Below are 12,701 nucleotides of genomic sequence, written 5' to 3'. Positions count from 1 at the left end.
CACTGGCAGTAATTGGATGATTTCCACCTGTTTCCATGCAGCCGGATCCAAAGTAGCTGCAGCCGACAAGTCCACTCCAGGTGGCGGTGCAGCTGGGACACAAGATGGCGGCGAGAACTTCCAGGTTGGGGAGAGAGTGTGGGTGAATGGGAACAAACCTGGCGTGGTGCAGTTCCTGGGGGAGGCTCAGTTTGCACCAGGACAGTGGGCCGGCATAGTGTTGGATGAGCCCATTGGGAAGAACGATGGCTCGGTGGCAGGGGTGCGCTATTTCCAGTGCGAGGCCCTGAAAGGGATATTCACCCGCCCCTCCAAGCTGTCCTACACAGAGGGCGAGGCCAACGGGACTCAGACAGCACCTCCGTCCCGGGCTGGGTCGCCCACCCCTTCCACCGCCAGCCTGGCCTCTCACACCCCCTCTGTCAAAAAAGTCTCAACTGCAACGCCAGCCACTCCAGCCTCCAACCTGGCACGCACAAACAGCGAGTCCATCTCCAACCTCTCAGACACCAGCTCGGTCAAGAAGGGGGAGAGGGAGCTGAAGAATGGAGACCGCGTTTTGGTAAGGCTTAGTTCATTTACACTTTGAATGCAGCTGTTATTTTGGATCAGGTAGCTTTAATCCTGAAGCACCTGCCTGCTCGTCCATTTATGCAAGTTTGTCTCAAATGTTCCTCCTGGCCTCCTACCCCTGTTCCAGGTTAGAGAGGGCTAAGCCCCCGCCCCATCCCCACCCCCTCTTGCCCCTTGTGTGGCCACAAATGCTGTAAATACAGGCTGGTCTCAGAGTCACACGACTGACCCCTCCTCCCTCTCACCATGGTAATCTCTCAGGAATGTGTCTGCGGAACACAACCTCCTCCCACCTCCTTCCAAACTTCTCACTGACCAATGAGAACATCCGTTCAGTGAGCTCAGTTTCTGTGTATAGTCCCTCTGTTCACAGCCAAGCTCTGTCCTCGTATGAGCACCTTCCGTCCTGAGTGTGTTGTCCAAGGCCCCTCTTTCTCTCTCTCTCCGTCAGCCTCGGGCTGTGTAACACGTGTTAAGAGGAAGTGTCACCCACGCTCAGAGGAAGGGAGGGTGCTTTTCTCACCACAGTATTCCTCACTTCTCCCTTTAGAGCAGTGGTCAAAAACCGGTTGATCGCGATAGACTGGTCGATCTCCAAGGCATTACTAGTTGATCACCAAACGTTTCTGTAAAAAAATGGAGGAAAAAGCGTTCCGTTGCTATTTTTTTATTTGTTTTGCGCTGTTGTTGCTAGGTGCACTTGATTCAGCATCCCTAATGCCAGGATGGCAAAGTGTTCCCAGTTTTAACCATTTCATTTGTGTAAAGGTAGAGAACTCCACCTACCCGGCAGGGCCAGAGAGCAAATCAAGTGCACCTATAGGCCTTCCGCTGGCCTATCAGGTAGCTCAGATCACCGTGTTTGCACAATTCCCTCAAGCCATAGACTGTAAAAAGAAGCCTCGAGAACGCACAGCAAAGTTGATACTGTGACATTTCAAAACTTCTAAACCCATGACTAGAGAGAGACTCAACGAATACAGCCAAGAGCTGCCGTTTGTAATGAGTAAGTTCATGTTTAAATTGTTATTCAACACTGTCAACACGTTCAAAGCTTTTCTAAGCCATAAAATGTGCGATCCCCCTACTTCCACTCACGCTACAACCAGCACTGCAGCTGCAATGAATGAGTATAGCAAAGTGTTCCGATAAGCTTGGGTTATTATTAGTGGCTTGTGGCTTTTTTAATATCGATGAATATTTAACTGTCTCTGGTCATAGTAGAAACCATATGAATTTGTGCATGAGGCAGAAATAATGCAGTATGACTTGTTTCGCCATCAGCTGGAAGACTGTCCCCTTTTCTCAGCAAATGGAGAGAGAGCAGTGGGACGGTGAGTCGGTTGAGAGGCAGCCTCACCGCTGCTCCTTCCCTCCCCTCAGACAGGCCATCAGTCCCCCAAAAATAATAACGCTAATTATTATGCTCACTTAGCTGTGCCTCACAAGTAATACAACAAATGATCTATTACCATATCATTTCTAAATGGTCTGAGAAGAACAACATTGGCAGGGTAATTCAAGCATATCCATTATGCAGTGATAATGTATAGGGCATATAGCCTACTACAAACCTCATTGTTACAGAACTGTTTTTAATAGGTTAATGTTGCATAGGCTTACGTTTTTTTTAGCCATGTTTAAACAAATCTGAGCGGTAGATCTCGGCTTGCAATTTGACTTAGAAAGTGATCACTGCTTTAGAGCATTGTAAAAGGAAACACTGACGATGCATTTATCAGCCCTGTGATGTTGCATGTATTGATTATTATGATGATTATTATTATTGTTATGTACTGTTGCCTTGGTGGTTTTATCTCATGCCAAGTTAGTTACCCTCTAGGTGCTTTGAGATTCTTTCAGTAATGAAAAGCGCTCTATAATAAAAAAATATATATTTTTTTGTTGAACTCTTTCTTTGCACATTCTCTGCAGGTTGGTGGCACAAAAGCTGGTGTGGTTCGTTTTCTTGGTGAAACAGACTTTGCCAAGGGAGAGTGGTGTGGTGTGGAACTGGATGAGCCCCTGGGAAAGAACGATGGGGCAGTGGCAGGAACCAGGTAATCAGACCAGAGAGGATTATCACACAGGCTTGAGAAACATGCCGCTCTGGCAACCAGTTTGTTCAAAAGAGAGTTAAGTACCGCCAAGTCTTATGGGTGTTATTCGTATATAAGACTTTTGGGGGGGGGCACAGTGACATCTGTTTTTTTCTTATCCCCTTCATTTGTATTTCCTCAGATACTTTCAATGCCAAGCCAAGTATGGCCTGTTTGCCCCAGTCCACAAGGTCACGCGCATTGGCTTCCCCTCCACCACGCCGGCCAAGGCAAAGACCACGGCGCGGAAGTTGGTGGCCACGCCCTCGGGCCTGAAGCGCAGCCCCAGCGCCTCCTCCATCAGCTCCATGAGCTCTGTGGCCTCCTCCGTCAGCGCCAAGCCCAGCCGCACAGGCCTGGTGAGGCGCGCACACACACTCATAAGTGCATCCACATACACAACTGCAGAGCAACAAGATGTCTGTTCTTTAATTGGTCTTGTCTTTTGTTGTCCTGAGTAGGACTCACATCCCCCAATTAACCAGTCTAAACACTCTTCTACCTACCCCCCACCACAGCTGACAGAAACGTCATCACGGTACTCGAGAAAGATCTCTGGCACCACAGCAGTTCAGGAGGTGCTGAAGGAGAAGCAGCAGCACATCGAGCAGCTGATGGCGGAGCGGGACATGGAGAGGGCAGAGGTGGCCAAGGCAACCACCCATGTGGGCGAGGTGGAGCAGGAACTGACCCTGCTGAGAGAGGACCAGGAGCAGGTCAATACACACTGAGTTCTTCCTCATGGTTTACACACACAAACATTCGCCCTCAGGATTATTTACACACACATTTCCCCATAGATAAGTTCCAGGACGTTCCAGTTTTGGAACTTGTACTCTCATCTGCAAAAGTGTGCTATGTCATACATGACCATGACAAACCTTGGGTAATGTGAGGAGGACCCATGAAAACACCTTAATGCTGTACCTCACACACTCATGTCACAAAAACCTCTGCACTGCCATCTGCTGTCAATGAGAAAACACTTGTTTTTACAGCCACCTGCCGGATGCATAGCGGCCTTCCATAATGTTATTTTTTCATGAGTGTCTCTCAACTTATATTCATGATCTGTTTTTAATGAATGCATGTTCATGTGTTGTGAAGATGGAGGCCAAGATGGACCAATTACGCACCCTGGTGGAGGCTGCTGACAAGGAGAAGGTTGAGCTGCTCAATCAGCTGGAGGAGGAGAAGAGGTGAGGCTTCAGAGGGGTGTGGGGTCTAACTATGTTCTGATGGTGAGTTATAAGGTTATCAGTACAGTATCACAGGAGGAAAATGGGGAAAAAGGACATGAATTATGTAGGTCAGATTGAAACCCTGTTTCAAACCCTTGATCCATGATTCTTTTTTCAGACCTCTTATGTTAAATGTTCCTGAACTATAATCTGAAGTGTGCTCTGTGTGATAGGAAAGTGGAGGACCTCCAGTTCCGTGTGGAGGAAGCTTGCATTACCAAAGGAGACCTGGAGGTAAACACACACATTCTTCTACACAAACTCAAAAATATGTATACAGCTTTCCTTTGTAACACTATGGAGCGTCTTTGATTTACATGTCCCTATCAAGTTAAAATCGCCCCCTAAGTGACTGGAATGAATCCATTTGATGCTGAGGTGTATCAGAAATCCACCAACACTGCAACTCATCAGGACTGCCGTTGAAACTCCTTGTCTAGTCAAACTGAGACATTTTGAGTTAAAAGCATCCTGTTCTGATGAGAGTGCAGACTAGAGTCCATCTCTGGAATTAAGTCACTCCGCAACATCCCTGCTCCCGATCCCTGAGATTAAAGTGGTAGGGTGTACATTAGATTCTAACATAATGAATGAATACATCTTATTGAAGGTCCCTATTTGGCTACTCTGTATACATTTCATCAACAGTTTGACCACCGACTTGTGATTTTAAGTTGGCAAGTGAGTGATTGGTGTCCTTGTCAGTGACATGTCCTTAATCTAGTATACCAAGGACTGAGCATGAATATTCTCTGCAGTCTGTCTACACCAGAGATCTGTCCTGCCCAGTGCCCACAGTCCTATTAGGTTTGTTGCATGGCATGATCGATGCCATCTCATATGCCCAGTAAAATGAGACTCAAGACTGAAATCTCATTCTCTCTATCGTGTGACAGTAAGGTCCTCCATGGAGCAGAGCTGTCAGAAGCAGACCTGACTGAGTCTGGCTCTGATGTTCTTTTAGTGTCTATGAAGTCATGCTTTTGTAGAGGATCAGCCTGAGCACGGCACTGTGCAGACTCACTGATCTACAAATAACTAAACTATTATCCATGTATTGTCTTTCTTCCAAATATGCGCAGTGCCTTGCTTAGACCGATCTTCACAAACCTGGAGGTCATCCTCATTTCATGACTATGTAGCATGTGGATATTAACACAGCTTGAATGTTCCCAATGTGTTTTTAGAACACTGTTTTCTTGAAATATACACACGAGCCAAGGATCATTTTAGGAATTAGTTGGTGTTTATTTCTTTCCTGCTTCCCTCTTGCTAAGAAATGTCAGTGGCACATCAGACTGTAAGGTTTGCACACTGTTCTTCACCATGGCTCTAGTGCTATTTGATGGGAATGTGGAAATGTGGGCTATTTCTTGGAAAACAACTTACTTTTTCTGCCTCTCCCTTGGCTAACCATATCTTTGTTTACGGAGCAGAGACTGGGAAGCAAGTGGACCCGGGGCTGTTTAATATGTACACGTCTGATCAAAGGATTTGTCATTATCTATCCCACAGTGCAACTCCAATCAGGGGACCATCCAAATTACCCTGATGGCGTCCCACGTCAAATGTTATCTTTAAAAATGAGTGCTGCAGGGTTAGAAGTAATACCCCTTTTTTTTATCTTCCTTTGATTGCATACTAACGGTCTGTGTACTACTTACTGCAAAAAAATTATTATTCACATGCATGCAGCTTTTTAAAAAAACAACAAACCAAATCAACACAGCAAATGCTTTCTGTTGATTTCAAGCAATTGATGGTGTACTAATGTTGTCCTGTAACTGCTTCAGTCAGTGACGTTACTGCTTCTTTTTCTTCTCCTCTTGTTCATGTTGGCCCAGTGCTAAGCATGGAACCACTGGAGATGCTCCCCTCCACCATCTCACAGCCTAGTCACGTTCTTGACCAACCACTGGAGATGCTCCCCTCCACCATCTCACAGCCTAGTCACGGTCTTGACCAACCACTGGAGATGCTCCCCTCCACCATCTCACAGCCTAGTCACGGTCTTGACCAACCACTGGAGATGCTCCCCTCCACCATCTCACAGCCTAGTCACGGTCTTGACCAACCACTGGAGATGCTCCCCTCCACCATCTCACAGCCTAGTCACGGTCTTGACCAACCACTGGAGATGCTCCCCTCCACCATCTCACAGCATAGTCACGGTCTTGAGCTCCAACCTTCCCATTGCCATCTGTTGAAATCAGAAGTAAATGTTCTGCACTTGGTTGCAATTCAATTAGTTGCATTTTAATGGTAAACTTAATGAATCGGTCCGTGGGGGTGAACTAGTATTTTTTTTAATACGTTTTGCCCCATTCTACAGTTTATTTTGTTTTTTTTACTGATTTGTCTGTTCTAAGTAGTTTTTTTATGTATGTACATGGTTTCTGATATTGTTTTATCTATTGATCAGTGATCTTATATTCACTAAACAAATGGGCGTGATCACAAAAGAGAGAGAGCGCAGTGTTGCTGTTACAACCTGCCACGGCATTGCCATTTCATGTAAATAGTTACGTTTCATCTCCCTTTCCTGTTCACATGAATGTGCATAAAGGACCTCAAAATCATAGAGTAAAGCAGGAGATGGTGGGGGGGTGCAAAAACATGCCAACAGTGCTTTCTCTTTTTATGTGCAGTCACGTCTATTTCGATTTGCGCTCATTTGCTGGCTCACTCGGTTGTTCACAAATACTTCTATGCATTCTTTCCTAGTCTTTCCCTTTGGTTGTTCACCAAGTCATTCTGCATGGATTCCTCTAATCACAACCAACAACTGCACATCCATAAGCATAGCACATCTTCTGCTGCTTCTATCATATCCTCTTATCACCACCTCCAGCAACATCCCCAATGCTCACCTGTGCTAGGCATGGGATCTGCATGGGGTACCCTTTTCCTACCTCCCTCTTCCTCTGTCTGTGTTGGGCTGGCATGTGATGGTGGCACTGGTTTTGTTCTCTTCCTCTCCCTTCTTTACTAACAGACGCAGACCAAACTGGAGCATGCCCACATTAAGGAGCTTGAACAGAGCCTGCTCTTTGAAAAGACCAAAGCTGAGAAACTCCAGAGAGAGTTAGAAGACACTAGGGTAATGGATCTTGCTCTGCACAGTGGTGCGTTTGGAAAGAGGGGTGGAGTGTGGAGGGTACCAGGGGTAATGGTGCAACTATTGGGAGGGGGTACAATGGGTTACAGAGGATCTCCAAATACCTGTTGCACTGGCTTCCATATGCTGTTTTTCTGACCATTTCTGCCATAAAGGCTTGTGGATGGGGAGTCGGTATTTAACTACATTTGAATGTCTCTAAGCAAACATTGAATGGTGTTGTTGACTAATCTTTTTACTTGCTAGCAAGTAGCAATTAAGAATATTATCTTTTGGCCTCAGCTGTAAGTCAGAGATCCAATTGCAGCACCTTTCGCATGCTTTCATTCTCTTCCCCTTTTGTCAAACATGAACCATTCCTGTGTCTCACCAGAACAGGAATCTTAAGCACATGGCTGCTGTCACTCAAAACACTTGAAATACTCAGGCTTTAAATCTTGCTTATTATCTTGCCCCCCCCCCCCAAAGGAAATGCTGTACTTATAGTTTTCCTAAACAACAATCCTGTTCTTTTAGATTTGCCGTTTTCTGGGTAGAACCTAGACTTACTCTTCGGCTATGTCAGGGCCACACTACATATAGGATCATTAGGGTTCTCCATCGTGGGGTTGTTATTCTCCTGCCTCTTTCTCCATGTTTTCCTGCCTACAGTCTCCACAGCTTTTGTGGTGCAACATGGTAGCCAGACAGCACCCCTATACCCAACCATCCGTTGCTCCCAGTTGTCCTTTGTCCCCCCGCCCCCAATCCTACCAGCCCCAATTGTCCTGCCCATCTGCCCAATTGTCCCACCCCTTAACAATGCTTTTATGCGTCTGTCAGGGGTTTCACAGCCAATGATGGTGTATTAAACTGCCATCCTCAAGGGCCATAGTCTCTGCTGGTTTAGTTTTTCCCATGGTTCTTAATTAATCATTCAACGTCATTAGTTGGTGGATAGAGTCTTAACTATCAAGTTTCTCTGGCCTAAATTGACCCCTGATATAAACGTAAGGATGAAAACCAGTAGAAGCTGCAGCATTTGGGGACAGTAGTTCAATACACAATAATTATGTGTGATGACTGATATGGTTCCAGCTTATATCCACTAGAGGGCGGTGTAGTACTTCAACTGTAGGCATTTTATGCTAATTTGGGTCTGCGCTGTTACTTTCATTGCACTACTACTGCAACTATGAAGGACATCTGTTTGTAAAGGACTTTCTTAAAAAAATATTGACCCGTGTAAACCTGTCTGATGACAGGGGGCTTCAACAACTACCCTATTGTCCTGCCAGTACACACAATCACAATGTTTCCATAGGTTGAAGAACATGGTTTTGTTTGAGCCAGAGTTGTGCCGTCCCATAGGTGGCCACGGTGTCAGAGAAGTCCCGCATCATGGAACTGGAGAGGGACTTGGTGCTGAGGACCAGGGAGGTGGCTGACCTGCGGCTGCGTCTGGAGGTCCAGCAAAGCTCGGAGGGCTCCGACTCCACCACCTCCCCTCTCCTGGAAGAGGTGAGCTCTCTGAGGGCTCAGCTGGCCTCTCAGGAAGACCAGCAACAGGTTGAGCTGGCTCGGCTGAAGGAGACGCTGGCAGCGGCGGAGAAGGCCCACAGTGAGGCAGTGTCTCAGTTCCAAGTCTCATCCACTAAGATCTCCACAGACAACGAGCAGCTGAAGCTGCGCCTCAGCCAGAACGAGAAGGAGAATGCAGACGTCATAGAGCTGTGGCGCTCCAAACTGGAATCTGCCATCGCCTCACACCAGCAGGCCATGGAGGAGCTGAAGGTGTCCTTCAGCAAAGGGGCCGGTTCCCAGACGACAGAGCTGGTGGAGACCAAGAGTGCCCTGGAGAGGCTGAAGGTGGAGCACAAGCAGGCACTGGAGGAGGTGGGAGCCAGGTGTGAGGCAGAGGCTGCAGCCCGGGCACGGGAGACGGGGGAGCTCAACAAACAGCTGCTGGTCGTGTTGGAGGAGAAGGAGTGCCTGGAGGAGAGCCTGCGGTCCAGTGTGGAGAGTGCTGAGGAGCAGCACCTGGTGGAGATGGAGGACGTGCTGGGCAAACTGCACACTGCTGAGCTGAAGGTAAACGAGCTGGAGGAGCATGAAGCTAAGCTTGTCCAGCAGACCCAGGACAGGGCCAAGGAGGTGCAGGAGCAGGTGGCAGCTATGGAGGCCCTGCAGTCCCAGGCAGGCCAAGGTAACCAAGCTCTCCAGAACCTGAGGACCCAGCTGGAGGAGGCCCAGAGCCAAACTCGCTCACAGGGCAACAGGGTAGGTCCATACCCATGCCATACTACCATTGTCCATGACCATATTCAGTTTCTAATTTGTGAGTTTTCTAGAAAAATAAGTGTGAAACACACCTGTGTTATTTCATGTTGTAATGATTTATCCCTACCTTCAAAGCAATTTACTTTGGTTTCATTTTATTCATTATTAGCTTTTCATTCATTTTGTCACTCATAATTTTCCCCCCCTTCAAAATGTTGTCCATGGTGTCACCCCCTGGCCTGTGGCTGTAGGTCAGTGAGTTGAACTCTGAGCTGGAGGGTAAGCAGCAGGAGCTCCTCTCCTTGCAGCAGAGCCTGACCTCTGTGCTGCAGGACAAGGTCTCCTTGGAGCAAGAGCTGGGAAACCTGGTGAGTACTAGGGCTTATGACTGGTGTTGTGGCGCCAGGGGTTGGGAATGGGTGGCCTTGCATGACTGATGGGGCTGTAGGGCTCAAGGTAAGCTCAGGTAAGGAAGAACATAGCATTGAAATTCTAGCTTTTTGTTTTCATGGGAATGATTAAAAGTATCTACCTTCTATTACAAACTTACGATACCATCAAAGATATAATCCTTAAATACAAATGTTGGTTAAATAACTTGTGTAGAACATTATTAGTTGTCAATCATTTTGAGGTTTGTCATGGGAAATTCTTGACTAAAGCATGCACAAATGTATTCATCAAAGTTTTATTTCCTCAGAAACAAAAACTGTCAGAAAGCACAGACAATCAGGCTAAGTCAACACAAACTATGCAAGGTAAATATATTTACTTTTTTTGTGTATCAACGTTACAGGATGTTTGACCTGTAACAACATTGGTCTTTGTTTTTTTATTACTTGGGTTACGTGGGTTTTTATCTGCAAGACATATTTTCCTACAAAGCTAATCTAATGACTAGCAACGATGTGGTTTTGTGCAAATAATTCATTATATTGGTCCACATGGCCAAGCAGTAGACAGTAGATTAGTGCATGTAATTGTGTCTTGCCTAGTGCTAAGAACTTGAATGATGCAAGCTATACTGTCAGTCTAAATTCCCTCATTCTCTGTCAGAGTTGCTTCAGAAGCTTAGCAACAAAAAAAGAGCAGTGCACATTCCACTCCACCGAATCAGAGGCTCTTAGAAGCCAACTTGCAGGTCAGAACTCTGGCCAGCACTACCCTTCAGTACACACAGCTCAATATGACCATTCTCCCTACGTACATTCACTAATGTAACTTTGCAACCTACACCAGGGGTTTCCAAACCTGCTTATTTTTGTAGTCTTGAGTTTCTGCTAGATAAACCAGGTTGTGATTACTGAGTCAATGTCTAAATCAAAAGGGCAACCGTAACCTGTTTTGAAAAAGTTATCCCTGACCAACACCACAACATATCACCAATGTTTTACTAAATTAATCACTATAGAGAGTCTGAGTTAGTCATGATGTTTATATAGTGTAACAAATTGGCTGTGTACAGTATGTGTGTATGTGGATTGAGGCTTGTTACATGACTGAATTATGTTTTCCTCTCACTCAGGGCTGGAGAGGAGGCTAAAGGCTGGAGAGGAGAGGCTTGATCAGCTCGCAAATGAAAAGGCCAAGCTCCAAAGTGACATCTCAGACATGATGAAGTCATCAGGCGACAGTTCAGCACAGCTTACCAAAATGAATCAAGACATCACTCAGAAAGAAAGGTACACGGCTTCCGGTGACGCAACTTAGCAAATGGCTGCCTAGTTTTTCGTACTGCACATCGGTTGGGTATTTCCCCCTCTAAATTCAAGTATTTACTCAGAGCATTGTAATAACTTAAGCAAAAGGGGAAAATAGGAAAAGGTCGCGGAGCTACAACAACAGCCCGTAACAAGACAGCAGAAGATATAATCGTCGATGAACCCGAGGTGGCTAATGCTAGCGCAAATAAGATAGCAGCAGCAAAATAACCCTCATTTCGTGAGGTGATAAAGGAGGAATTGCGCGAGGCGCTCACAGGCTTACCAGAGGAACTTCGAGAAGATGTAAGAAAATAACTAAATGAGTTCAAGAAGGACATTAACTTGAAGAAAACAAATTAGAACTTCACAGCATATCTACAAGAATGGGAGACGCAGAACAGCGCATTGGGGAAACGGACACATGGAACTCCACAGTCAAGGAAATACTTGAACAGTCACTGAAAAACCAACACGCACTACAGGCAAAAGTGACAGAACTCGAAGGTTTCTCACGTCGAAACAACATTAGACTGTATAACGTAGTAGAGGGCGCAGAAAAAGACTATGCCCAAATTCGTGGAGGGTCCATTCAAAGACATACTTGAAGACGACGCTGACCTGGGAATTGAGAGAGCACACCGAGCTCTGGCCCCAAACCCCCCAGCGGCGCCCCACCAAGATCAATAGTAGTACGGTTCCTAAAATTCTCAGTCAAAGAGAAAGTCTTACATGCAACCTGGAAAAAGCCTGTTAGCTTCCAAGGCCAACGAGTGTTCTTTGATCATGACTACGCGGGAGAGATACTGAAAAGAAGGAAAGAATACACCCCCATTAAGAAAGCACTTAAAGAGAAGGGTATATGCTTCCAAACACCATTCCTGGCAAAAATGCGGGTATTTCTGGAAAATGGCCCGGTTACATACGAGCATGCAGACGAGGCGGCTGAGGATCTGAAGTCAAGGGGCACCCCAGTGGAGTATACCGCCAGGAGCAGGCTCTCCCACGGATCGTTATCGACAAGCAGAGCCATGGAGAAAGAGGGAAACCACCTCGGCGAGAGGACGTTCACATCCGAGAGAGACTCAGGCATTTCCAACTTGAAGATGGCAGACACTGAAGAGGATTTAACAGAATGAATAGTTACAGCGAGCTGTTAAGACGTTGGGCTGTTACGGTTGACATTGCAATAGCTACAATATCTCCCCTATTTTCCCCCAATGCTGAACAAGGGTGAATAGCCAAAAGTATGTGTTCTTTATGAACACACTAAGTAGCGTCACGTTAATAACATATATATTAACTAAGTATTAATGACACATTGACAACGAGGTGACAGAAGGACATATCAAGGGGAGGATTCAGGATATGTACGCATGACCGATGTCGTTTTTACTTGTAATTAACCGATGTGTATAAGCGACGAAATAGGCACCCTTATTATTTTCGCTTCCAACAGGTCTAGTTTGTGACTACGTCACGCATTTTCATATCTGAGCGAGGGGCCCATCCTGCGGACAAGCTCATCCCCTCAAACCCCAGAGGCAAGAGACAGTCCTCTGACATGGGAGTCCAAATACCAAAGTATTTTCCCACTTTGGTTTACTTTATTATCGTTCTTGATTTTCCGTTCATTTTTAGGCTCAAGATAAGCAGGCAGATATGGTGCACAGTTTCTTTTTAATTTATATCGATGCATCATCGGGAATTT

General features: G+C 46.1%; 1 protein-coding gene across 6 annotated transcripts in view; it reads left to right on the top strand.

Moving 5' to 3' along the window:
* Positions 1–12,701, top strand: part of clip1a (CAP-GLY domain containing linker protein 1a) — a 54,171-nt gene that overhangs the window by 15,096 nt on the left and 26,374 nt on the right. For 3 of the 6 annotated variants that reach the window (XM_029762962.1, XM_029762957.1, XM_029762956.1), the window contains exons 3-13: positions 42–562; positions 2,509–2,633; positions 2,815–3,031; positions 3,191–3,388; positions 3,780–3,871; positions 4,087–4,147; positions 6,909–7,013; positions 8,382–9,290; positions 9,542–9,658; positions 9,991–10,048; positions 10,816–10,972. In XM_029762962.1, the coding sequence (XP_029618822.1) occupies positions 42–562; positions 2,509–2,633; positions 2,815–3,031; positions 3,191–3,388; positions 3,780–3,871; positions 4,087–4,147; positions 6,909–7,013; positions 8,382–9,290; positions 9,542–9,658; positions 9,991–10,048; positions 10,816–10,972 (2,560 nt within the window). Of the gene's footprint in view, positions 1–41; positions 563–2,508; positions 2,634–2,814; positions 3,032–3,190; positions 3,389–3,779; positions 3,872–4,086; positions 4,148–5,314; positions 5,518–5,603; positions 6,129–6,908; positions 7,014–8,381; positions 9,291–9,541; positions 9,659–9,990; positions 10,049–10,815; positions 10,973–12,701 lie in introns of those variants that run through there. The other 3 variants (XM_029762958.1, XM_029762961.1, XM_029762959.1) reach the window with 3 other exon arrangements.

This window comes from Salmo trutta, chromosome 9, assembly GCF_901001165.1.
Source record: "Salmo trutta chromosome 9, fSalTru1.1, whole genome shotgun sequence".
NCBI lineage: Eukaryota > Metazoa > Chordata > Actinopteri > Salmoniformes > Salmonidae > Salmo > Salmo trutta.
The sequence above is the reverse complement of the archived record's forward strand: the minus strand, read 5'-3'. Positions and strand labels throughout refer to the sequence as shown.